The sequence below is a fragment of the Zalophus californianus genome, chromosome X (genome assembly GCF_009762305.2).
Source record: "Zalophus californianus isolate mZalCal1 chromosome X, mZalCal1.pri.v2, whole genome shotgun sequence".
In the NCBI taxonomy this organism is placed as follows: Eukaryota; Metazoa; Chordata; class Mammalia; order Carnivora; family Otariidae; genus Zalophus; species Zalophus californianus.
This window is the reverse complement of record NC_045612.1, coordinates 78,144,271-78,167,876: the sequence shown is the minus strand read 5'-3', so window position 1 is coordinate 78,167,876 and position 23,606 is coordinate 78,144,271. Positions and strand designations below refer to the sequence as shown.

Genomic DNA, 23,606 nt, shown 5'->3' with positions numbered 1-23,606 from the left:
ACATCAAACTAAAAAGCTTCTGCACAGCAAAGGAAGCCATCAACAAAATGAAAAGTCAACTTAGTAGATGGGAGAAAATATTTGTAAGTTGTATAACTGATAAAGGGTTAATAGCCAAAATATATAAAGAACTCATACAACTCAATAACAAAAAACAACAACTGCAACAACAACAAAACCCCACACAAAATAATCATTAAAAAATGGGCAGAGTCTCATATGGTTTGTCTCCCTTTCTTATTTCTTCCCCTTCAGTTTTCCTTCCCTTCCAATATGAGACTCTTGACTCTGGGAAACAAACTGGGAGTTGCAGAAAGGGAGGTGGGTGGGGGGATGGGGTAACTTGGTGATGGGCATTAAGAAGGACACGTGATGTGATGAGCACTGGGTGTTATATGCAACTAATGAGTCATTGAACACTACGTCAAAAACTAATGACAGCTAATTGAACATAAAAAAAATCACACAGGGAAAAAAATAAAATTAAATTAAAAAAAAGAAAACATACAGATGGCCAAGAGGTACATGAAAAGCTGCTCAACATCAATCATCAGGGAAATGAAAATCAAAACCAAACTATACCTTGACTAATTGAATTTAAATAAAAAAACAAAATGAGATATCACCTCACACCTTGTTAGAATAGCTATTATAAAAAAAGGCAAGAAATAACAAGTGTTGGTAAAGATGTAGAGAAAAGGGAACTCTTATGCACTGTTGGTGAGTAAATGCTGTGGCCACTATGGAAAATGGTATGGAGTTCCCACAAAAAACTAAAAATACAACTACATATGATCCAGAAATTGCAATTCTGAGCATCCAAAGAAAAAGAAAACAGAAATTTGAAAAGATATATGCACCCCCATGTTCACTGCAGCATTATTTACAATAGTCAAGACATGGAAGAAAACTAAGCGTCCATTGATGGATGAATAAAGAAAATGTGATTACACACACACACACACACACACACACACACACACACACACACACACATAGCTGAATTCAGCTATAAAGAAGAATGAAATATTGCCATTTGAAGCAACCTTGAAGGCATTATGCTAAGTAAAATAAGTCAGACACAAAAAGACAGATATCATATGATCTCCCTTATATGTAGAAACTAATATTTTTAATGAGCTTATAGGGTACAGAGGAAAGATTGGTTGTTTCCAGAAGTGGGAGGTGGGGGTTGGTTGAAAAGGGTGAAGATATCCAGAGGTACAAACTTCCAGTTATAAAATAAATAATTCATGGGGGAATATAATGTACACCATAGTGACTATAGTTAATAATACTGTATTGCATGTTTGTAAGTTGCTAAGAGAGTAGATCTTAGAAGTTCTCATCACAAGAAAAGATTTTGTAACTATATATGGTTATGGATGTTAACTAGACATTGTGGTGATCATTTCATAATATATACAAATATTGAAGCAATGTACATCTGAAACTAATAAAATGTTATGTGTCAATTATATCTCAATTTAAAAATATAATGATGCCAGATTTTCCCTGGGAAATCAGGGAACATGTTCTCCATACATGCAACAAGTCATTCCTATGACTGTGCATACCCTGTTCTAAGAATTGAAATCTTTAAGTCCAAAATACCAGAGTATTCAGGGCCCTCTCCAGTCTAGTTCCCAGCCTAACCCTTGTTCAAATACATTGAACTCAAACCAAACTAAACTGGTTAGCCAAACAACTGGCCTGCTTTTTCCTATTTCTTTGTCTTTGCTCCCAGAGTTTCCTCCACTCATACCTTTCTTTCCTCTCTACTGATTAAAACTCTTTCCACCATTCAAGGCCAACATCAAGTACAACCTCTTCCATCAGACTTTCCCTGTGAGCAACTGAAGGGGATCTCTCTGGTGTCTGAAGTCCAGTGGGCCATTTTCTACTTTGGATCTAGTCTTTGAGGTCCACCCTTCTGAGCAAAAGAACTTTCACATTGCAGGAGAGAACACAAACTGCAAGTGCAGAGCTGAGCCAGCCCCAGATTCATGACAATGTCAGGAAGGAAAGAAGGTAGAGCGGTAAAGAGGTAAAGAGAGAGGGAAGGAAGGAGGGAAGTGGCCTAGCTCACCTGAAAGGGTTAAGATATGGCTTCTTGGAAACTGGTGGTTGTTGTCAGGGGAAGTGGGAGTGTGGTGGCAGTAGGGAGATTAGGTTATCACCTGGGGCCAATTCCAACAAGAAACTAAAGGCCAAGGAGGAGATTTCCCTCCAGGAACAGACACATCATCTCTGCCGCCTCCTCCTCATACCTCCTAATGAAAGTCACCTCAGAAGATTTATCATCAGAATTTGAGATGACCCATTCCAACCCCTGGCCTGTTGTCCAAATGGGAATGGTAAGGCCTGGGGAGGGTAAGACACAGGCCTTGAAGTTGTCTCTGCTCACCAGCAACACAGGCAACTGGAAAAATAACAGCTAGGGGTAGTCTGGAGAGCTGAGACAATATGGGAACTTGATTTTGTCAGGTTCAGTCTGTTCATCTGAGTTCCAGCCCTTCTTTTCTGCCTAGAATTTGGTATGCTTTTACATCCTTCCCAAATGCAATTCCTTTTGAAATGCCCAGAGTATCTACATGCTTTCATGGGTCAGCCAGAGAATCCATGTCCCAGATGCCACAGGAAAGGCCACCCTGGCCAGGCCCCATTTGGAAGGATGTACTTTCCCAGGGGCCTATAGAAGATGGAGCTGCTGAACTTGACTCCTAATCCCCAAGGGCCCTAAGGGGATGGGGGACAGAGCTAAGCATGGGGTCCTGGACAGTTCATTCCTCAGGAGTCCAGACAGAAAGGTAGAAAAGAGCTAGGGCTGTCTTCCCTGAAGCCCTCTGTCTGTGCTTACAGCTAAGTCCTTCATTTCTTTTGCTCCTCATAGATAAACAGATGCATTACTCCCCAAAACAAGAATGAAAGTCTGGAAGCTGAGTGGAACAGGACTATGGAGATAGATGTCCAATTTTCTTACCTTCCTTCCTAAAGTCTCTCAGGCACTAGGAACTAGGGAGAGTGGGGGAGGTCAGGAGGGAGAGGCAAGTCAGCTCAAGACCTTATTCCCTGCCTCCATTTCCTCATAATAGAAGATCATGATGTAGAGGGACTGTCAAGGGAGCTCCTAGGAAGAGCTCTAAACAGCTAAAGATTATCTGGGTTCTCCTCCCCCACTCCTTCATCTTGTGTCTCTTGCACTATTTGTCCACATCCCCACCCACAGTTTGCAAGAGAAAGAGTACTGTAGATGCCTAGATCTGAATTTTGGTGGTTATCTGTGCTGGTCCAGGGCATGTCTGCCTCCTTCTCCTGTTCTTCTCCACATCAAGGGGGGACTGACCATTGTAGGATGCATTTCCCAGGCCCCTCCATCAATCATCTGGCTGGGTTCAATGAGGCACTGGGTGAGAGATTAGAAAAAATGGAGAAACCATGGTATTTAGCCTCTGTCTTTTGTGTCTCTGTGGTGTCTCTGCAGTGTCTCTTCTGTGGCTCCCAATGTCAATATACTTCCAATTCTACTGTGTGATCCCAGCTCATGGCTCACATCATACCACTCTTTCCCACTGCCCCTCTATTCTTCACCTTCCTTGTTCTGCCTTATGCATCAAGGGGACTGACCCCTGTAGGCTGTATTTCCAAGGCTCTCATATTAGTTGACTTCTAGTTTCCCCCAATGAGAGTGACATTGGAGACAGACTGAAGGGCAGCAATGAGGAAAAGGGGAGGGTATTTCTTCCTTTCTTCTGATTTGAACAGTGTATTTCTTCTATGGTTCTAGCACCCATGGACAAGCCCATGATTCTGCTTTCCATCAGGTGACCTCTGTCCCTGAACTCGGACCATACCTCCTCCTTCACCCCTTCAGAGTAGGGATGGTGTTGGCATCCTGCTGTAACTAATCTCTGGGTTACATTCCTGTCCTGCTTGGCTTCTCAACCTATCCACTATGTAACATATTTCTTATCTGCATTAAATTATCTGCTATAAATATTTGGTAGTTTGTCTTCCCAGTTAGATCTTGACTATAAACTGAACTAGTGGGAATGCTGTCTATGATTCAAGGTGAATGAATGGGAGGATTCTTAGTTACTTGACAGAGGAATAAGGGTTTGGTGACAGCCCCAGAAAGGGTTCCTTGTAGCAGCCAGAGAAGTGAATGGAGGTACAAGGCTGAGCAAGCAGATGCTACCCTTCCATCCACTTGAATTCTTCAGGACCTTGTTTCTAAGGATAACACAGCTCTAAATTTTCTTGAGAATCTTGAAGGAAGTGTGAGCCATTGGGTTACTTTTTTTTTTCTCTTTCAGTGGCCAGGACTCCTATGCCTGTCAAATGCCAGATAATTACCATCTTTACCCTTGGCCAACCAGACCCCTTTCCCCAGTGAACCTCCCTCCCCCACACACACATAGCAGTCATAGGAGCCACCAGGATTTATTTTGATGAAGATTTTATTGTGGAGGATAATACAGGAGAGCAGCCACCAGGATTTATTTTGATGAGGATCTTATTGTGGAGGATAATACAGGATAGCAGCTCCAGGTGAATAGGTAGAGCTGTAGTGTCCTCCAGCTACCTGGATCTCCAGGTGGTTTTCGTAGGCATTGTGGGTTTCTGGTAAGGCTGCAAGATTACAGTTGGTGTTTGAGGTAGCTAATCAACACAGGGGGAATATCCAGCTGGTCGACGGCTTGTGGTTGGCTGGCCTGGTGCAGAGCTCTGCGGATAACTAAACGGGCCTGTGATAGTAGTGACCGTGGAGTAGCTACAAGGAGAAACAGGTCATAAGAAGCAATTCTCAGTGTAATTCTCTCATCCAAGCCTGCATCCACCCTGCCCTGATTCCTGCAGCCCTAACTGCTTTCTCCCTTCTAAGAAATCCCCCCCTCTGTCCTCAATGCATGGTGCCCGATAGGAACACACTGAGGCCTAGATAGGGCATGCTCAAGGCCACAAAACAGTCATTGGCAGAGCCAGAACCAGAAATTCTGCTAGTGCTATCCCCCACCTTATCTTAGTGATCCCTTTCCTAATAAGGAATCTGTAACTTCTTCTCCACTGGGGTCCTAGGAGAGGGAGGAAGATGGTAGTTTCTCCAACTCATCCTAGAAGGATTGGCTTGGGGGGTTATTTGTGGCCCTTGGACCTCAAAGCCAGAAGGTCCATAGAGCTGAGCTGCTTGAAACTCACCTCGGGCTTGTAGTAGCAATGCAGTGCCTTTATCATCTTGCAAGTTCAGGTCCAGGGAGAGAGATGGAAGGTAGATGTTAGCACCAAAATCAATTAACAGCTGGATGTACTCTGGTTCACAGTTATGATGGAGGCAGATTTCGAGGAGGGTGTGGGGCTGTGGGACACGAGCCAATAGGCGTTGGTCAGTACAGTTGTAGTTGGGGTCTGCCCCATGGAGCAAAAGCAGGCGAAAACAGTCAAGGTGCCCATAGACTGCAGCCAAATAGAGAGGGCCAGAACATGAAGCTATGTTTGATGCCCAGACTGGTAGTTTAGCCTTGACATTGACCTCTGCACCATGGCCCAGGAGTTCCTGAAGGATGGCAGCAGCACCATCACGGGCAGCTGTGAGTACGGGAGAACAGTTGTTGTAGATGCTACCACCAGGACAGGCACCAGCTTCCAAAAGCACATGCACGCAGTCCAGATGGCCATGGCTGACAGCAGTGAAAAGTGGCGTCTGTGCCTTGACATCCAAACTGTCAACATCAGCACCATGTGCCAGGAGGACCTGCAAACACCTGAGGTGGCCATAAGAAGCAGCCAAGCGCAAGGGTGTCCCAGGAACACCCCAGCCACTTCTACTGTTGATGAAACATTTATAACGCTCCTGGCACAAAAGCTGTTCCAAGGTATAGGAGTCATTGTCATACACTGCTTGATTGAGAGCCTGCTTCTCCCCTATGTCGGTGTCCTCCTCCCCCTTGTTGGGCTGCAGGAGGGAGAAAATCTTGGTGATGTCCATGAGGTTCATCTTGATTGATCGGAGCAGAACTATTTTCATGAGCAGGAGGATATGTCAGGTCTGTGGGTGACAAATATTGGGGGAAGACTGAGGGCCCACATAAAAAAGCCTAGATGCCAGCCCTTGCCCCCCACCCTTTACCGTCAGGCTCTTCACTGACGGGCCCCCTTCTTCCAATTCCTACTCCATCTCATTTTAGGGCTCAGAGATGGCTTCCAAAACATCAGGCCATTTCACAGCTTGGTGACTTTGCATATGCTGTCCTGCTTGACCTTCAAACTCCTACTTTCTGGGAAACCTTCCCTAATCTCCTCCTCTTGCTCAGGGACTCCAAAGGATAACAACTAGACTTTAGCTATGAACTTTCACACTATATTTGCACTTATCTGTGCTTCAGTGTATAAACTCCACCTATACCACAACTGGGAATTTGGTAGAGGCAACTTCCTTAGTTCAGAATGTGTGGACTAATGAGGTGGCTCTGGTCTGGCAGTTGCTAGGTCAGCAGAATGTTGTTTTGTGGTGTCAAGTTATCATCCCTAAGCATTCTGACATTAGCCTCACGGGGCAAGCCCTCAATTCCACCTGTCAGCCTTTTAGATGAAGTTCAACCTCCTCACAGTCCTTTATATGTGACCTCCCCTCAGACTCAGGCCTTATGCTTAGGCAACAGAGTTACACAGGAAATGGATGTTGAATGACATTTACTGATTAAATAAAGAGATGACATTACAAAGAACACTTCAAGTAAAATGAAATCAAAGAGATGGCAGGAAATAGTCATTTCCAGGGCAAGTCCTCTTTGGTGGACAACTGGTTTATTCCCCAGGACCACTTCAATACAGAAGTCCCTTTGATTCCCAGCACCTCCTTGGAACCCATGGATTCCCTATCCCTTTAGGTCAAACCTTTTCCTGTCATCTCTGCCCCACCCAGTTTAGAACCTTTGCCTCAACCCTCAACTCTTCTCTCACCATTATCCCCAGGCTTTATAAAATTATCCATGGCCCAATAACTGACTTAACTGCTTGACCTTACCTGTCCTGTTCCTAGTGCTCCAAAGCCAAAGTCACCCACCTTAGTTTGTAATGTCATCAGGATAAGCTGGTAGGTTTTTCGAGCTCATGTCTCCCTACTCTCCCATACCCTGCAGCCATGTTCTTAGGGCCACAGACCTCCTTTTATTCACTGTCTATCTCCACCCCTCTTTGTTAGCCTGGGACCTCAGGTACATACCTCATAGAAAAAAACTGTGAGGTGGGTGGGTGGGGTCTCCTTCAACTTTGGGCCCCTCCTCACCCACTAGCATCAACTCCATATATGGTCTTATTATTTATGCATTTGAGGTATGCAATAATAAGTAAAGGATTTTAGAAATCAGACAGACTTAAGTTTGCAACTGAGCACCCCTAGTTCCTAGCTAAGAAGACTTGGGCAAATCTCTTCCCTTCTTTGGGACTCAGTTTCCTCATCTACAAGACAGAAATGATAGTCCCTGCTTCATGGGGCTGTTCAGAGGAAAAGAGCTACCATATATTAGGTCTTTAAAGGTGAGGTTCCTCTCTCTGCCCCTTCAACCTCCTCAATGGCTCCTTCCCCTCAACCATCTTAGGAAACAAACACTTTTATGGTCCTTCGTCTCACTCTAGCTACTTTTCTCTTTACCTCTCTCTTTACACTGGACATATCCAAAAAGTTGTCTACCATCTACTTCCCTATCTTCCATTCACTTCTTCACCCTCTGCAGTCACCCTTCCTCAATCACACACTGAAATAGTTCTTTAAAAAGTCATCCTTGTGGTTAAATCTTCTGGCTGCTTCTCAGATCTTTCTTTTTGTGGCCTTCCTGGTACATCTGTTCCCACTGACCACTTTCTCTTTCATACTCCTCCCTTGCCTTCCTGACCAGCACACTCTCCTGATTTTTCTCCCCTATGTTCTACCCTGAAATAATTATGCTCCCCTTTGTTCTTTCCTTGATCCTCTTCTTTCCAGTCCCCGAGCTGCAGCTCTCATGTTAATTCCAATGATTTCAAATTTATCACTCCAAGCCCCCCAGATCTCTTTTCAGCAAAAAGTATGTATTCACTGAGTTTCTTCTGGTGCTTCAAAGTCAGCAGTATCACGCCACCACTACCATCACCATCATCACCAAACTTGATCCATAGCTGTTTCTCACTATCCATCTGGTCAACCAAACCAGAAACCCAAGACTCGTTTCAGTCTTCTTATCTCTTTGTCTGACCTTCATCCAATTACTCATCAAATCTTATGGATTTTACTTCCTAGAGACCTCTATAGACCACGCCCTTCAGACATTCCCATTGACAGTGCTTTACCTAAGCCCCTATCATTCTTTGTGTCAACTGCTGTAGTAGTCTCTTAGCTGTTTTTCCGTCTCAATATTTTCTCCACATTATAACTAAAGTGATCATTTAAAAATACAAATCTTGTCTGTGTCAATCCCATTTTAAATCCCTTAGTGGTTCCACTTTCTTTCAGAGTATAGCCCAGATACTTTAATCTGGATCATAGGTCCTTTATGAGCAAATCTTGGTCAACATCTCCAGGCTCACTTTCTTTTATTCCTCTACTTATACCCCATGATCCAGCAATAACGGAAAAGAAATGATGGCTCTCCATATACATCATGCTTGTTTCTGTCACATGCAGTTCCTTCTGATGGGTTAGTTCTTCCAGAGTCTGTACTCTTATATAACTATAGCAGTCATGACACTGTATTGTAACTCCTTTATATGGGTCTGTTTTACACCCACTGCAGAATGAGAGGCCATATAAAGTAGTGGTAAGGCATTGTCTGGAATTCTGCTTCAATCCCAGCTCCACTACTTAGTAGCTGTGTAACCTAGAGCAGATCACTTAATCTCTCTGTGCCTACTTCATCTGTAAAGAGAAGATGACAGTAGTACCTGCTTCAGCGGGTTATTGTTAGGATTAAGTAAGTTAATAATTAAATTAATAATTAAATGAGTTAAGTGTTAGAATACCACGTGAATATAGTAGTCAGTAACTCAGTAATTGCAATACCAAGTGATTATTATTACCTAGGTCTCCAATTTCTCCTATTGCTCCCTTACTTAAAGTCCTATAACCTCAGAGCTGGAATGCATCAAATCATTTAATTCCCTTAATTTAGAGATACAAAACCCAAGACTCAGAGGTGAGCAGGGACTTTTTTCTAAGGTCACATGGCTATTGTCAATTGTCTCATTAGCGAGAACACAGAACACACCTATAATCTTGTGCTTTTCAAAGCTATTTCACATAGTGGGACAGGTAATATCATCCCCATTTTGTAGATGAAGAAAACCAAAGTCTGAGAGGGAAGGGATTTGCCAGGTACCTTACATCAAAGAAATAGCAGAGCCAGAAATAGATACATGTTTCCCTACTGCCCATCCTGTTCTTTCTATTTCAACTTGAAAAACAAACACATACCCCTTCCCCTTGCCTTAAGCAGAGTTACACTGCAGTTCCCAGAATCCTCAGTTTTGAGGATCATGCTGAATTCCAGGGACTTCAGTCATGGAAGATTTCTTTACAGATTATTTCTTCTGACAGCCAATAGGGATTCCCTTACTATTTGATGGAAGGGGAGGCTGGTTCCAGGGAGATGAAGAGGGCAGGGAGTATGGAAGGAAATGCTGAAGCTCTCACAAACGTCATACCAGGAGTCCACAGTAGGGCCCATCTAATGAACCTCCATAGAGTGATCAAGTCATGGACCCACTGACTTGGGTACTTGAGTGAACTGTGCCTTATTAGATAGGATAAGAAAATCTAATTAGTCTATTGTCTAACTTCACCTTGCTGTGATTATTAAGCTAAGAGTTATTATGTGACCATTATGTGCTAGGATCCCCTTCCTGATCCCCAAAGGTCAGGGGTTTTAAGCCTTTTTGTGTGGCATTGACCTCTATGGAAATTTGGTTAAGTCTCTTATCCCCTCTCAGAATGGTTTTCAATACATAAAATAAAATACATAACATTAAAGGAAACCAATTATGTTGAAATACAGCTATTTTTTAAACTGTATGATATAGTAATAAATGTTCTTTATTAACACATTAAATACCAAGATCTATTAATATTTTCTAAGTGATGATGAGAATAAATGACATTTTCAGATCTTGTCCACAAGTGTAATATGATATGAAATATGATTTCTGGTGACCAAGTTATAGGAACTGGTAATACTACTGCCATTTGCTGTCTGCTCATCCTTGAAATGGTAAATTTCAGTTAGAGATTAGAGGTAAAAAATGGTAATTGTTTCATCCATGTTTTTGTACCCTTTAAATTCTATCTAAGGCCCTCATGTGGGCCTATGAATACATGTTAAGAACTACAGGGAAATGGTTGGTTTCAGTGGGCCCTAAAACAGTCCTCTACTAGGCATTAGTAGATTATTTTTAAGCTTTACCTTCCTCCCCACAACCTGAGGAGCTCTGCCCTTCTGCCTTTGAGTCCAGCCAGATGCACACCACAATAAAGACAAATAACACACAGGGACACAAAGACAAATCCTTACCTTCCCTATATTGTATAACCACAATTTCCTTCATTCTTGAAGGTCCATTTGGACCCCAGAGCCTTGGCACACACACCCTCTTGGGACAGATATAGCAGGAAGCCATTATCATAACCCTCCTTCCCTGTGTGGACAGATTTCCCTACCAATCGCCCAAGCACCCCCAGAAACCAGATCCAGTAAGAAAAACCTATGAAGGGTGGTGATTACAGGTCCACAGGCCTGCAACCCTAAGGGTTCATTCCTCCCTGGCAGCATCATTGGGTTCCAGGCTCCAGATACTCACTGGGCTTTGGCCTGAGGCCAGGCTGCCTGGAGTTTGCTGCTGCCCCTCTGCAAAGCACTGGGCCCTGATTTCTCCTCCACAGGGAACCCCTATTTGCCCTGAGGCCTAAGCAGGCAGGTCCTTGGTTTCCACTGTTAACAACACTGCTGAAAGGCTAGGCATCAGGTCCAGGGGCTAATTTTAGGCTAACCTCCACCCCCTTTCAAGGGCAGTCTTATCTTACTAGTGCCTTTCTGGGAGCCATCCCAGCAAAAGGAGGGGAGGGGCATTTGTAGGGAAGTCCTGAAAGGTCTGACTGACAGATAGACAGGTGCTTGGTGAGGCAAGGCCTCAGGCTTCTAGTGTGTCCCTGCTTACCCATCCCACCTTTGAAACAAGCAAAAGAGCCAGGTTCCTGCACTGTGGGTGTTCTCACCTATCCACCAAGGGGCCTGAGAAGGCCCAGCCTCCTCTACTACATCTCCCTCTGGGCCAGGGACTCTTTTCTTTCCCTCCCCAGCTTAGCTTCTCTGAATTTCCTTTTTCCATTCTTGAAGGTCCAGCAACACATTGCTCTCCCCTCACACCACCCTGCCTCCACTCCCAAGAGTGAGGACAGTGAGAAGCAGAGACTACCATACTGGAACATGTATCAGTAAAGTTTAAGAAGTTTTTAAAAGAAAGTTCGAGAAAGCCCTGTTCATTTATAAAGGCCTCCCCAATACAGTAACCTCAGTTCTGCCTAAAGAACATGCCCACAAACTCTCCCACTCTTCTCATACCAAAGGCAACAAACCAAATATGTACAGCACTGGAAACTTTGTCAAAAGCTCAGTTCCTTTTTTGTTGTTGTTGTTATGTTAGTCACCATACAGTACATGATTAGTTTGTGATATAGAGTATCATGATTCATTGTTTGCGTATAACACACAGTGCTCCATGCAATACGTGCCCTACTTAATACACATCACCAGGCTAACCCATCACCCCATTCCCCTCCCCTCTAAAACCCATAGTTTGTTTCTCGGAGTCCATAGTCTCTCATGGTTCATCTCCCACTCCGATTTCCCCCCCTTCATTTTTCCCTTCCTTCTCCTAATGCCCTCCACGCTAATCCTTATGTTCCACAAATAAGTGAAACCATATAATTGACCTTCTCCGCTTGACTTATTTCACTTAGCATAATCTCCTCCAGTCCCAACCATGTTGATGAAAAAGTTGGGTATTCATCCTTTCTGATGGCTGAGTAATATTCCATTCTATATATGGACCACATCTTCTTTATCCATTCGTCTGTTGAAGGGCATCTCAGCTCTTTCCACAGTTTGGCTATTGAGGACATTGCTGCTATGAACATTGGGATGCATATGGCCCTTCTTTTTACTACATCTGTGTCTTAGGGATCAATACACAGAAGTGCAAATGCTGAGTCATAGTGTAGCTCTATTTTTAATTTTCTGAGGCACTTCCACACTGTTTTCCAAAGTGGCTGTACCAACTTGCATTCCCACCAACAGTGTAAGAGGGTTCCCCTTTCTCCACAACCTCTCTAATATTTATTGTTTCTTGCCTTGTCAATTTTTCCCATTCTAACTGGGGAAAGGTGGTATCTCAATGTGGTTTTGATTTGAATTTCCCTGATGGCTAATGAGGATAAACAGTTTTTCCATTTGTATGTCTTCTTTGGAGAAGTGTCTACTCATGTCTTCTGCCCTTTTTTTTTTTTTTGCGTTTTGGGTGTTGAGTTTGAGAAGTTCTTTTTTTAATTTTATTATGTTATGTTAGTCACCATAAAATACATCATTAGTTTTTTTTCTTATTTTTTTATTGTTATATTAATCACCATACATTACATCATTAGTTATTGAAGTAGTGTTCCATGATTCATTGTTTGTGTATAACACCCAGTGCTCCACACAGAACGTGCCCTCTTTAATACCCATCACCAGGCTAACCCATCCACCCACCTCCCTCCCCTCTAGAACCCTCAGTTTGTTTTTCAGAGTCCACTGTCTCTCATGGTTCATCTCCCCCTCCGATTTACTCCCCTTCATTTTTCCCCTCCTGCTATCTTCTTTTTTTTTCTTAACATATATTACATTATTTGTTTCAGAGATACAGATCTGTGATTCAACACTCTTGCACAATTCACAGCGCTCACCAGAGCACATACCCTCCCCACTGTCTATCACCCAGCCACCCCATCCCTCCCACACTCCCACCACTCCAGCAACCCTCAGTTTGTTTCCTGAGATTAAGAATTCCTCATATCAGTGAGGTCATATGATACATGTCTTTCTCTGATTGACTTATTTCACTCAGCATAACACCCTCCAGTTCCATCCACGTTGTTACAAATGGCAAGATCTCATTCCCTTTGATGACTGCATAATATTCCTTTGTGTATATATACCACTTCTTCTTTATCCATTCCTCTGTCGATGGACATCTTGGCTCTTTCCATAGTTTGGCTATTGTGACATTGCTGCTATAAACATTGGGGTGCATGTACACCTTCGGATGCTTACATTTGTATCTTTGTGGTAAATACCCTGTAGTGCAGTTGCTGGATCATAGGGTAGCTCTATTTTCATCTGTTTGAGGAACCTCCATACTGTTTTCCAGAGGGGTTGCACCAGCTTGCATTCCCACCAACAGTGTACGAGGGTTCCACTTTGTCCGCATCCCCGCCACCATCTGTCGTTTCCTGACTTGTTAATTTTAGCCATTCTGACTGGTGTGAGGTGGTATCTCATTGGGGTTTTGATTTGGATTTCCCTGATGCCGAGCGATGTTGAGCACTTTTTCATGTGTTTGTTGGCCATTTGGATGTCTTCTTTGGAAAAATGTCTGTTCAGGTCTTCTGCCCATTTCTTGATTGGATTATTTGTTCTTTGGGTGTTGAGTTTGATATGTTCTTTATAGATTTTGGATACTAGCCTTTTGTCTGATATGTCATTTGCAAATATTGTCTCCCATTCTGTCGGTTGTTTTTTGGTTTTGTAGACCGTTTCTTTCGCTGTGCAAAAGCTTTTTATCTTGATGAAATCCCAATATTTCATTTTGCCCTTGCTTCCTTTGCCTTTGGCAATATTTCTAGTTGCTGCGGCTGAGGTCGAAGAGGTTGCTGCCTGTGTTCTTTAGGATTTTGATGGACTCTTCACTCACGTTTAGGTCTTTCAACCATTTGGAGTCTATTTTTGTGTGTGGTGTAAGGAAATGGTCCAGTTTCATTCTTCTGCATGTGGCTGTCCAATTTTCCCAACACCATTTGTTGAAAAGACTGTCTTTTCTCTATTGGACATTCTTTCCTGCTTAGTCAAAGATTAGTTGACTATAGATTTGAGGGTCCATTTCTGGGCCCTCTATTCTATTCCATTGATCTATGTGTCTGTTTTTGTGCCAGTACCATACTTTCTTGACGATGACAGCTTTGTAATAGAGTTTGAAGTACGGAAATGTGATGCCGCCAGCTTTACTTTTCTTTTTCACCATTCCTCTGGCTATTCGGGGTCTTTTCTGTTTCCATACAAATTTTAGGAATATTTGTTCCATTTCTTTGAAAAAAGTGGATGGTATTTTGATGGGGATTGCATTGAATGTGTAGATTGCTCTAGGTAACGTTGACATCTTCACAATGTTTGTTCTTCCAATCCATGAGCAAGGAACGTTTTTCCATTTCTTTGTGTTTTCCTCAATTTCTTTCCTGAGTATTTTATAGTTTTCTGAGTACAGATCCTTTGCCTCTTTGGTTAGATTTATTCCTAGGTATCTTATGGTTTTGGGTGCGACTGTAAATAGGATTGACTCCTTAATTTCTCTCTCTTCTGTCTTGTTGTGGGTGTATAGGAATGCCATTGATTTCTGCGCATAGATTTTATATCCTGCCACTTTACTGAATTCCTGTATGAGTTGTAGCAGTTTTGGGGTGGAGTCTTTTGGGTTTTCCATATAAAGTATCATATCATCTGCAAAGAGTGAGAGTTTGACTTCCTCTTTGCTGATTTGGATGCCTTTGATTTCTTTTTGTGTCTGATTGCTGTGGCTAGGACTTCTAATACTATGTTGAACAGCAGTGGTGATAGTGGCCATCCCTGCCGCATTCCTGACCTTAGGGGGAAAGCTCTCAGCTTTTTCCCATTGAGAATGATATTCGCTGTAGGTTTTTCATAGATGGCTTTTATGATATTGAGGTATGTACCCTCTATCCCTATACTCTGAAGAGTTTTGATCAAGAAAGGATGCTGTATTTTGTCAAATGCTTTTTCTGCATCTATTGAGAGGATCATATGATTCTTGTTCTTTCTTTTGTTAATGTATTGTATCACGTTGATTGATTTGCAGATGTTGAACCAATCTTGCAGCCCAGGGATAAATCCCACTTGGTCATGGTGAATCCTTTTAATGTACTGTTGGATCCTATTGGCTAGTATTTTGGTGAGAATTTTTGCATCTACGTCTATCAAGGATATTGGTCTGTAATTCTCCTTTTTGATGGGGTCTTTGTCTGGTTTTGGGATCAAGGTAATGGTGGCCTCATAAAATGAGTTTGCAAGTTTTCCTTCCATTTCTATTTTTTGGAACAGTTTCAGTAGAATAGGTATTAATTCTTCTTGAAATGTTTGGTAGAATTGCCCTGGGAAGCCATCTGGCCCTGGGCTTTTGTTTGTTGGGAGATTTTTGATGACTGCTTCCATTTCCTTAGTGGTTATAGGTCTGTTCAGGTTTTCTATTTCTTCCTGGTTCAATTTTAGTAGTTGATACATCTCTAGGAATGCATCCATTTCCTAATTTGCTGGCATAGAGTTGCTCATAATATGTTCTTATAATTGTTTGTATTTCTTTGGTGTTGGCTGTGATCTCTCCTCTTTCATTCATGATTTTGTTGATTTCGGTCATTTCTCTTTTGTTTTGATAAGTCTGGCCAGGGGTTTATCAATCTTGTTAATTCTTTCAAAGAACCAGCTCCTAGTTTCGTTGATCTGTTCTACTGTTCTTTTGGTTTCTATTTCATTGATTTCTGCTCTGAGATTTATTATTTCTCTTCTCCTGCTGGGTTTACGCTTTATTTGCTGTTTTGTTCTCTAGCTCCTTTAGGTGTAGGGTTATGTTCTGTATTTGAGACCTTTCTTGTTTCTTGAGAAAAGCTTGTATTGGTATATACTTTCCTCTTAGGACTGCCTTTGCTGCATCCCAAAGCTTTTGATGGAATGCTCTGAATATGTCTGTGAAGTCCATTTGGCCCAGTGTGTCATTTAAAGTCTTTATTTCCTTGCTGACCTTTTGCTTAGATGATCTGTCCATTTCAGTGAGGGGGATGTTAAAGTCCCCCACTATTATTGTATTGTTGTCAATGTGTTTCTTTGCTTTTGTTATTAATTGCCTTATATAATTGGCTGCTCCCATGTTAGGGGCATAGATATTTACAATTGTTAGATCTTCTTGTTGGATAGACCCTTTAAGTAGGACATAGTGTCCTTCCTCATCTCTTATTACAGTCTTTTCTTTAAAATCTAATTTGTCTGATGTAAGGATTGCCAATCCAGCTTTGTTTTGGTGTCCGTTAACATGGTAAATGGTTTTCCACCCCATCACGTTCAATGTGGGGGTGTCTTTGGGTCTAAAATGAGTCTCTTGCAGACAGCATATCGATGGGTCTTGTTCTTCAATCCAATCTGATAGCCTGTGTCTTTTGATTGGGGCATTTAGCCCATTTACATTTAGGGTACCTATTGAAAGATACGAATTTAGTGCCATTTTATTGCCTCTGAGGTGACTGTTACTGTATATTGTCTGTGTTCCTTTCTAGTCTATGCTGATTTTAGGCTCTCTCTTTGCTTAGAGGACCCCATTCAATATTTTTTATAGGGCTGGTTTCGTGTTTGCAAATTCCTTTAATTTTTGTTTGTCCTGGAAGATTCTTCTCTCTCCTTCTATTTTCAATGACAGCCTAGCTAGATATAGTATTGTTGGCTGCATATTTTTCCCGTCTCATGCTCTGAAGATATCATGCCAGTCCTTTCTGGCCTGCCAGGTCTCTGTGGATAGGTCTGTTGCCAATCTAATGTTTCTACCCTTATAGGTTACATATCTCTTCTCCCGAGCTGCTTTCAAGATTTTCTCTTTGTCTCTGAGACTCGTAAGTTTTACTATTAGATGTCAGGGTGTTGACCTATTTTTATTGATTTTGAGAGGGGTTCTCTGTGCCTCCTGGATTTTGATGCCTGTTTCCTTCCCCACATTAGGGAAGTTCTCTTCTATAATTTGCTCCCATATACCTTCTGCCCCCCTCTCTCTTTCTTCTTCTTCTGGGATCCCAATTATTCTAATGTTGTTTCATCTTATTATATCGCTTATCTCTCGAATTCTGCCCTCCTGATCCAGTAGTTGTTTACCTCTTTTTCTCAGCCTCTTTATTTTCCATCATTTGGTCTTCTATATCGCTGCTTCTCTCTTCTGCTTCATTTATCCTAGCAGTTAGTGCCCCCATTTTTGATTGCACCTCATTAATAGCCTTTTGATTTCGACTTGGTTAGATTTTAGTTCTTTTATTTCTCCAGAAAGGGTTTCTCTAATAACTTCCATGATTTTTTCAAGCCCGGCTAGTATCTTTAAAATCATGATTCTGAACTTTAGGTCCGACATTGTACTAATGTCCATATTGAGTATGTCCCTGGCAAATGGTACTACCTCTTTTTGTTTTTGTTGAGGTGATTTTTTCATCTTGTCATTTTGTCCAGAGGAGAACAGATGAATGAGAGAACAAAATGCTAACAGGGTAACAACATCCCCAGAAAATATACTCTAAACAAATCAGAAAAGACCTGAAACCAGGGGAAAAGAAAGGGAAAGAAAGAAAAAAGAAACAGAAAGAGAAAGAAAAAAATAAAAACAAACAAAAACAGAACAAAACAAAAAGAATATGATCAAATATGATCAGGCTAGTGCATAGATCAATGCCACACACTAGATTGTGGGTGTATTTTGGTTTGTTAGAAGAAAGTGCCTCCTAAAATTTTAAAGAACGAAAGACTTATATATGTACAAAATAAGGGTTCATACAATGAAGGGATGGAATATGACTGTAAAGAGGAAAATTATAAAAAATTTTAAAAGAGGTATTTATAAGGTGCTTGAAAAAAGAAAGAAGAGGATTAAAAAAAGAAAAAGAAAGAAAGAAAGAAGGAAAAAAAGAAAGAAAGAAAGAAAAAGAAAGAAAGAAAGAAAGAAAGAAAGAAAGAAAGAAAGAAAGAAAGAAAGAAAGAAAGAAAGAAAGAAAGAAAGAAAGAAAGAAAGAAAAAAGAAAAAGGGGAGAGAATGTGATCAGGCAGGAGACTAGAACAAAGGCATACACTAGAGATTTAGGGTATATTTTGATATGTTAGAAGAAACTGTATCTCAAAATTTTTAAAGAGAACATTTTATATATATATGCCAAAAATAAGGGTAATTACTATGAAGGGATAGAATATGACTCTAAAAATGAAAAATAAAAAGGTTTTTTTAAAAGGGATTGATAAAATGTTCGTTGAAAAAGGGAAAAAGAAATATTCAAAAAAAAGTTAAAAAAATTAACTTTGAAAGACTAATGAATCATGGTAAAAAAAACATGAATTCTATGTGCAATATTCCCTTAGCGCTGGAGTTTTGCCGTTCTCATTGATCAGTAAACTTGGTCTTGGCTGGCTGTTCGTGCTGATCTTCTGGGGAAGGGGCCTGTTGCCGTGGTTCCCAAGTGTCTTTGCTGGAGGTGGAATTGCCCCGCCCTTGCTGGTCCAGGCTAAGCAATCTGCTCGGGATTGCTCTCAGATTTTGTTCCCTGCAAGCTTTCGGGACAGCTTTAGAGGATGAGGGTGAAAATGGCAGCTTCCCAATCTCCACCCCAGGGGAGCCGAGAACTCAGGGCCCCGCTCCTCAGTGTGCCCCCAGAGAAAAGCAGTCAGTCACTCCTGTCTTCCTGGTCTCCAGCCGCACTCCGTGCTCACCTGGCCTGTGACTGAGCATTTCTATCTCTGGCACCCGACCCCATGTGGAGTCTCCAAACCCAGCAGATCCATGTGGTGCGCTCCCATGCCACTCCTCCCGGGGGAAGAAGGGGAATCTCCCTGGATCTGCCGTTTGTTGGGTCCCTGCTGGAAAAGCCGTGGCCCGACTGTGCCACAGATCACGGTTTATGGCTACACCAAGCAGAGAGCCCGCTCCTCGGCTCCACCTCTGCAGCCGGGTTTCCCGCTCCGATACCTGGGAGCTCTGCCGCACTCAGGCACCCCCGGTCTTTCTGTAACTCCGAGGGTCCTGAGATCACACTGTCCCAGAGAGAGTTCCACCCTCCACTTAGCCACTGGAGTGACGTCCCTCGCGAAGCAGACTTGTAAATTTTGTGCTCCACTGCTCTATCACTTGCCAGAAGCGGCAGAGGGAGGCCCCCTCCCCTGCCATCTATCCTCCTGAATATCGCCTCGGATGCACTTCTACGCACGGCCTACCTTCCAGAAAGTGGTCGCTTTTCTGTTCAGAGAGTTGTTGCTATTCTTTTCTTCAATCTCCTGTTGAGTTTGTAGGTGTTCAGAATGGTTTGATCCCTATTCAGCCGAATTCCTGAGACCAGACGAAATCCAGGTCTCCTACTCCTCCACCATCTTGCTCCACCTTACCTACATCATTAGTTTTTGATGTAGTGATCCACGATCCATTGCTTTCGTATAACACCCAGTGTTCCATGCAATACGTGCCCTCCTTAATACCCATCACTGGGCTAACTCATCCCCCCGCCCCCCTCCCCTATAAAACCCTGTTTGGTTCTCAGAGTCCATAGTCTCTCATGGTCCATCTCTCCCTCCGATTTCCCTCCTTTCATTTTTCCCTTCCTTCTCCTAATGTCCTCCATGGTACTCCTTCTGTTCCACAGATAAGTGAAACCATATGATAATTGACTTTCTCTGCTTGACTTATATCACTTAGCATAATCTCCTCCAGTCCCATCTACGTGGATGTAAAAGTTGGGTATTCATCCTTTCTTATGATGGAGTAATATTCCATTGCATATACAGACCACATCTTCTTTATCCATTCATCTGTTGAAGGGCAATTCAGCTCTTTCCACAATTTGGCTATTGCAGACATTGCTGCTATGAACGTTGGGGTGTATATGGCCCTTCTTTTCACTACATCTGTGACTTTGGGGTAAATACCCAGGAGTGCAATTGCTGGGTCATAGGGTAGCTCTATTTTTAATTTTTTGAGGAACCTCCACACTGGTTTCCAAAGTGGCTGTACCAACTTGAATTCCCACCGAAAGTGTAAGAGGGTTCCCCTTTCTCCACAACCTCTCCAACATTTGTTGTTTCTTTCCCTGTCCATTTTGCCATTCTAACTGGTGTAAGGTGGTATCTCAAAGTGGTTTTAATTTGAATTCCCCTGATGGCTAATGATGATGAAATTTTTTTCATGTGTCTGTTAGCCATTTGTATGTCTTCTTCAGAAAAGTGTCTTTTCATATCTTCTGCCCATTTTTTGACTTGGTTATTTGTTTTTTGGGTGTTGAGTTTGAGAAGTTCTTTGTAGATCATGGATACCAGCCCTTTATCTGTAGTGTCATTTGCAAATATCTTCTCCCATTCTGTGGGTTGCCTCTTTGTTTTTTTGACTGTTTCCTTTGCTGTGCAGAAGCTTTTTATCTTGATGAAGTCCCAAAGTTCGTTTTTGCTTTTGTTTCACTAGGTTTTTAGATGTATCTTGAAAGAAGTTGCTGTGGCCGATGTCAAAGAGTTTACTGCGTATGTTCTCCTCTAGGATATTGATGGTTTCCTGTCTCACATTGAGGTCTTTCATCCATTTTGAGTTTATCTTTCTGTATGGTGTTAGAGAATGGTCGAGTTTCATTCTTCTGCATGTGGCTGTCCAATTTTCCCAGCACCATTTATTGAAGAGACACTCTGTTATCCATTGCATGATTTTTCCTACTTTGTCAAAGATTATTTGACCATAGAGTTGAGGGTCCATATCTGGGCTCTCTATTCTCTTCCATTGGTCTGTATGTCTGTTTTTGTGCCAGTACCATGCTGTCTTGGTGATCACAGCTTTGTGAAATAGCTTAAAATCGGGCAACGTGATGCCCCCAGCTTTGTTTTTCTTTTTCAACATTTCCTTAGTGATTTGGGGTCTTTTCTGATTCCATACAAATTTTAGGATTGTTTGTTCTAGCACTTAGAAAAATGTCATTGGAATTTTGATTGGGATAGCATTGAAGGTATAGAGTGCTCTGGGTAACATAGACATTTTAATAATGTTTATTCTTCTGATCCATGAGCATGGAATATTTTTCCATCTTTTTGTGTCTTCTTCAATTTCTTCCATGAGTGTTCTCTAGTTCCTAGAATATAGATCCTTTACCTCTTTGATTAGGTTTATTCCGAGGTATCTTATGGTTTTTGGTGCTATTGTAAATGGAATCGTTTCTCTAATTTCTCTTTCTACAGTTGCGTTGATATTGTATAAGAAAGCAACTGATTTTTGTGCATTGATTTTTTATCCTGCCACATTACTGAATTGCTGTATGAGTCCTAGTAATTTGGGGGTGGATTATTTTGGGTTTTCCACATAAAGTATCATGTCGTTTGTGAAAAGAGAGAGTTTGACTTCTTCTTTGGCAATTTGAATACCTTTTATTTCTTTTTGTTGTCTGATTGCTGTTGCTAGGACTTCTAGTATCATGTTGAATGATAGTGGTGAGAGTGGGCATCCTTGACGTGTTCCTGATCTGAAGGGAAAGGCTCTTGGCTTTTCACCATTGAGGATGATATTCACTGTGGGTTTTTCATAGATGGATTTTATGAACTTGAGGAATGTTCCCTCTATCCTTATACTCTGAAGAGTTTTAATGAGGAAAGGATGTTGTATTTTGTCAAATGCTTTTTCTGCATCAATTGAGAGGACCATATTGTTCTTCTCCCTCCTCTTATTAATGTGTTCTATCACATTGATTAATTTGCGAATGTTGAACCATCCTTGCATCCCGGGGATAAATCCCACTTGGTCTTGTTGGATGATCCTTTTAATTGTTGGATCCTATTAGCTAGGATTTTGTTGAGGAATTTGGAATCCATATTCATCAGGGATATCGGTCTGAAATTCTCCTTTTTGATGGGGTCTTTGCCTGGTTTGGGGATTAAGTAATGCTGGCCTCATAGAATGAGTTTGGAATTTTTCCTTCTGTTTCTATTTTTTGAAACAACTTCAGTAGAATATGTATTATTTCTTTTTTGAATGTTTGGTAGAATTCCCCAGGGAATCCATCAGGCCCTGGACTCTTGTTTTTCGGGAGGTTTTTAATCACTGCTTCAATCTTGTTACTGGTTATTGGCCTATTCAGGTTGTCAATTTCTTTCTGTTTCAGTCTTGGCGACTTATAGTTTCCAGGAAGGCCTCCATTTCATCCAAGATTATTCAGTTTATTGGCATATAGTTGTCGACAATAATTTCTAATAACTGTTTCTATTTCCTTGGTGTTAGTTGTGATCTCTCCCCTTTCATTCATAATTTTATTAATTTGGGTCCTTTCTCTTTTCTTTTGGATAAATTTGGCCAGTGGTTTATCGATCTTATTAATTCTTTCAAAGAACCAACATCTAGTTTCATTGATCTGATCTACTGTGTTTCTGGTTTCTAATTCATTGATCTCAGCTCTAATTTTAAATATTTCTCTTCTAATGCATGGCTTAGGCATCATTTGTTGCTTTTTCTGCAGTTCTTTAAGGTGTAGAGTTAGTTGGTGTATTAGATCTTGGATATCAGTCCTTTGTCTTTAGTGTCATTTACAAATATCTTCTCCCATTTTATACTTTCAATGCCATCCCAATCAAAATACAATGGCATTTTTCAAAATGCTGGAACAAACAATCCTAAAATTTGTATTGAAACAGAAAAGACCCCAAATCACCAAGGAAATGTTGAAAAAGAAAAACAAAGCTGGTGGCATCACATTGCCTGATTTCAAGCTATATCACAAAGCTGTGATCACCAAGAGAGCATGGTACTGGCACAAAAACTGACACATAGACCAGTGGAACAGAATAGAGATCCCAGATATGGACCCTCATCTCTATGGTCAACTAATCTTTGACAAAACAGGAAAAAAATGCAATGGAAAAAAGACAGCCTCTTCAATGAATGATGCTGTGAATATTGGACAGCTATATACAGAAGAATGAAACTCTCCCATTCTCTTACACCATACAGAGATATAAACTCAAAATGATGAAATACCTCAAGGTGAGAAAGGAATCCATCAAAATCCTAGAGGAGAACACAGGCAGTAATCTCTTCAACATCGGCCACAGCAACTTCTTTCAAGACACGTCTCCAAAGGCAAGGAATCACAGATCTGTACTTCTGAAACAAATAATGCAACATATGTTAAGAAAAAAGAAAAAGAAGATAGTAGGAGGGGAAGAATGAAGGGGATTAAGTCAGAGGGGGAGACGAACCATGAGAGACGATGGACTCTGAAAAACAAACTGAGGGTTCTAGAGGGGAGGAGGGGTAGGGGGATAAGTTAGCCTGGTGATGGGTATTAAAGAGGGCACATTCTGCATGGAGCACTGGGTGTTATGCACAAACGATGAATCATGGAACACTACATCAAAAGCTAATGATGTAATATATGGTGATTAACATAAAAAAAATTTTAAAAAAAGAAAACAAAAGCGAAAATAACGTTTGGGACTTCATCAAGATAAAAAGCTTCTGCACAGCAAAGGAAACAGTAAACAAAAGTTCAGTGCTTAAGAGTATCATTTTCTCTC

The 23,606-nt window shown here is 41.5% G+C and overlaps 1 protein-coding gene across 4 annotated transcripts in view; it reads right to left on the bottom strand.

Annotated features, from left to right (window-relative positions):
• Positions 1 to 4,451: 4,451 nt before the first annotated feature.
• ASB12 (ankyrin repeat and SOCS box containing 12) overlaps positions 4,452 to 23,606 on the bottom strand; it is a 108,880-nt gene continuing 89,725 nt past the window's right edge. Inside the window, exons 1-3 of one of the 4 annotated variants that reach the window (XM_027608694.2) lie at positions 23,068 to 23,137; positions 5,200 to 6,046; positions 4,452 to 4,774 (exon numbers count right to left, since the gene is read on the bottom strand). In XM_027608694.2, coding sequence (XP_027464495.1) covers positions 4,641 to 4,774; positions 5,200 to 6,025 — 960 coding nt within the window. In that variant the 5' untranslated portion in view covers positions 6,026 to 6,046; positions 23,068 to 23,137 and the 3' untranslated portion in view covers positions 4,452 to 4,640. Of the gene's footprint in view, positions 4,775 to 5,199; positions 6,047 to 7,024; positions 7,165 to 23,067; positions 23,138 to 23,606 lie in introns of those variants that run through there. The other 3 variants (XM_027608693.1, XM_027608695.1, XM_027608696.1) reach the window with 3 other exon arrangements.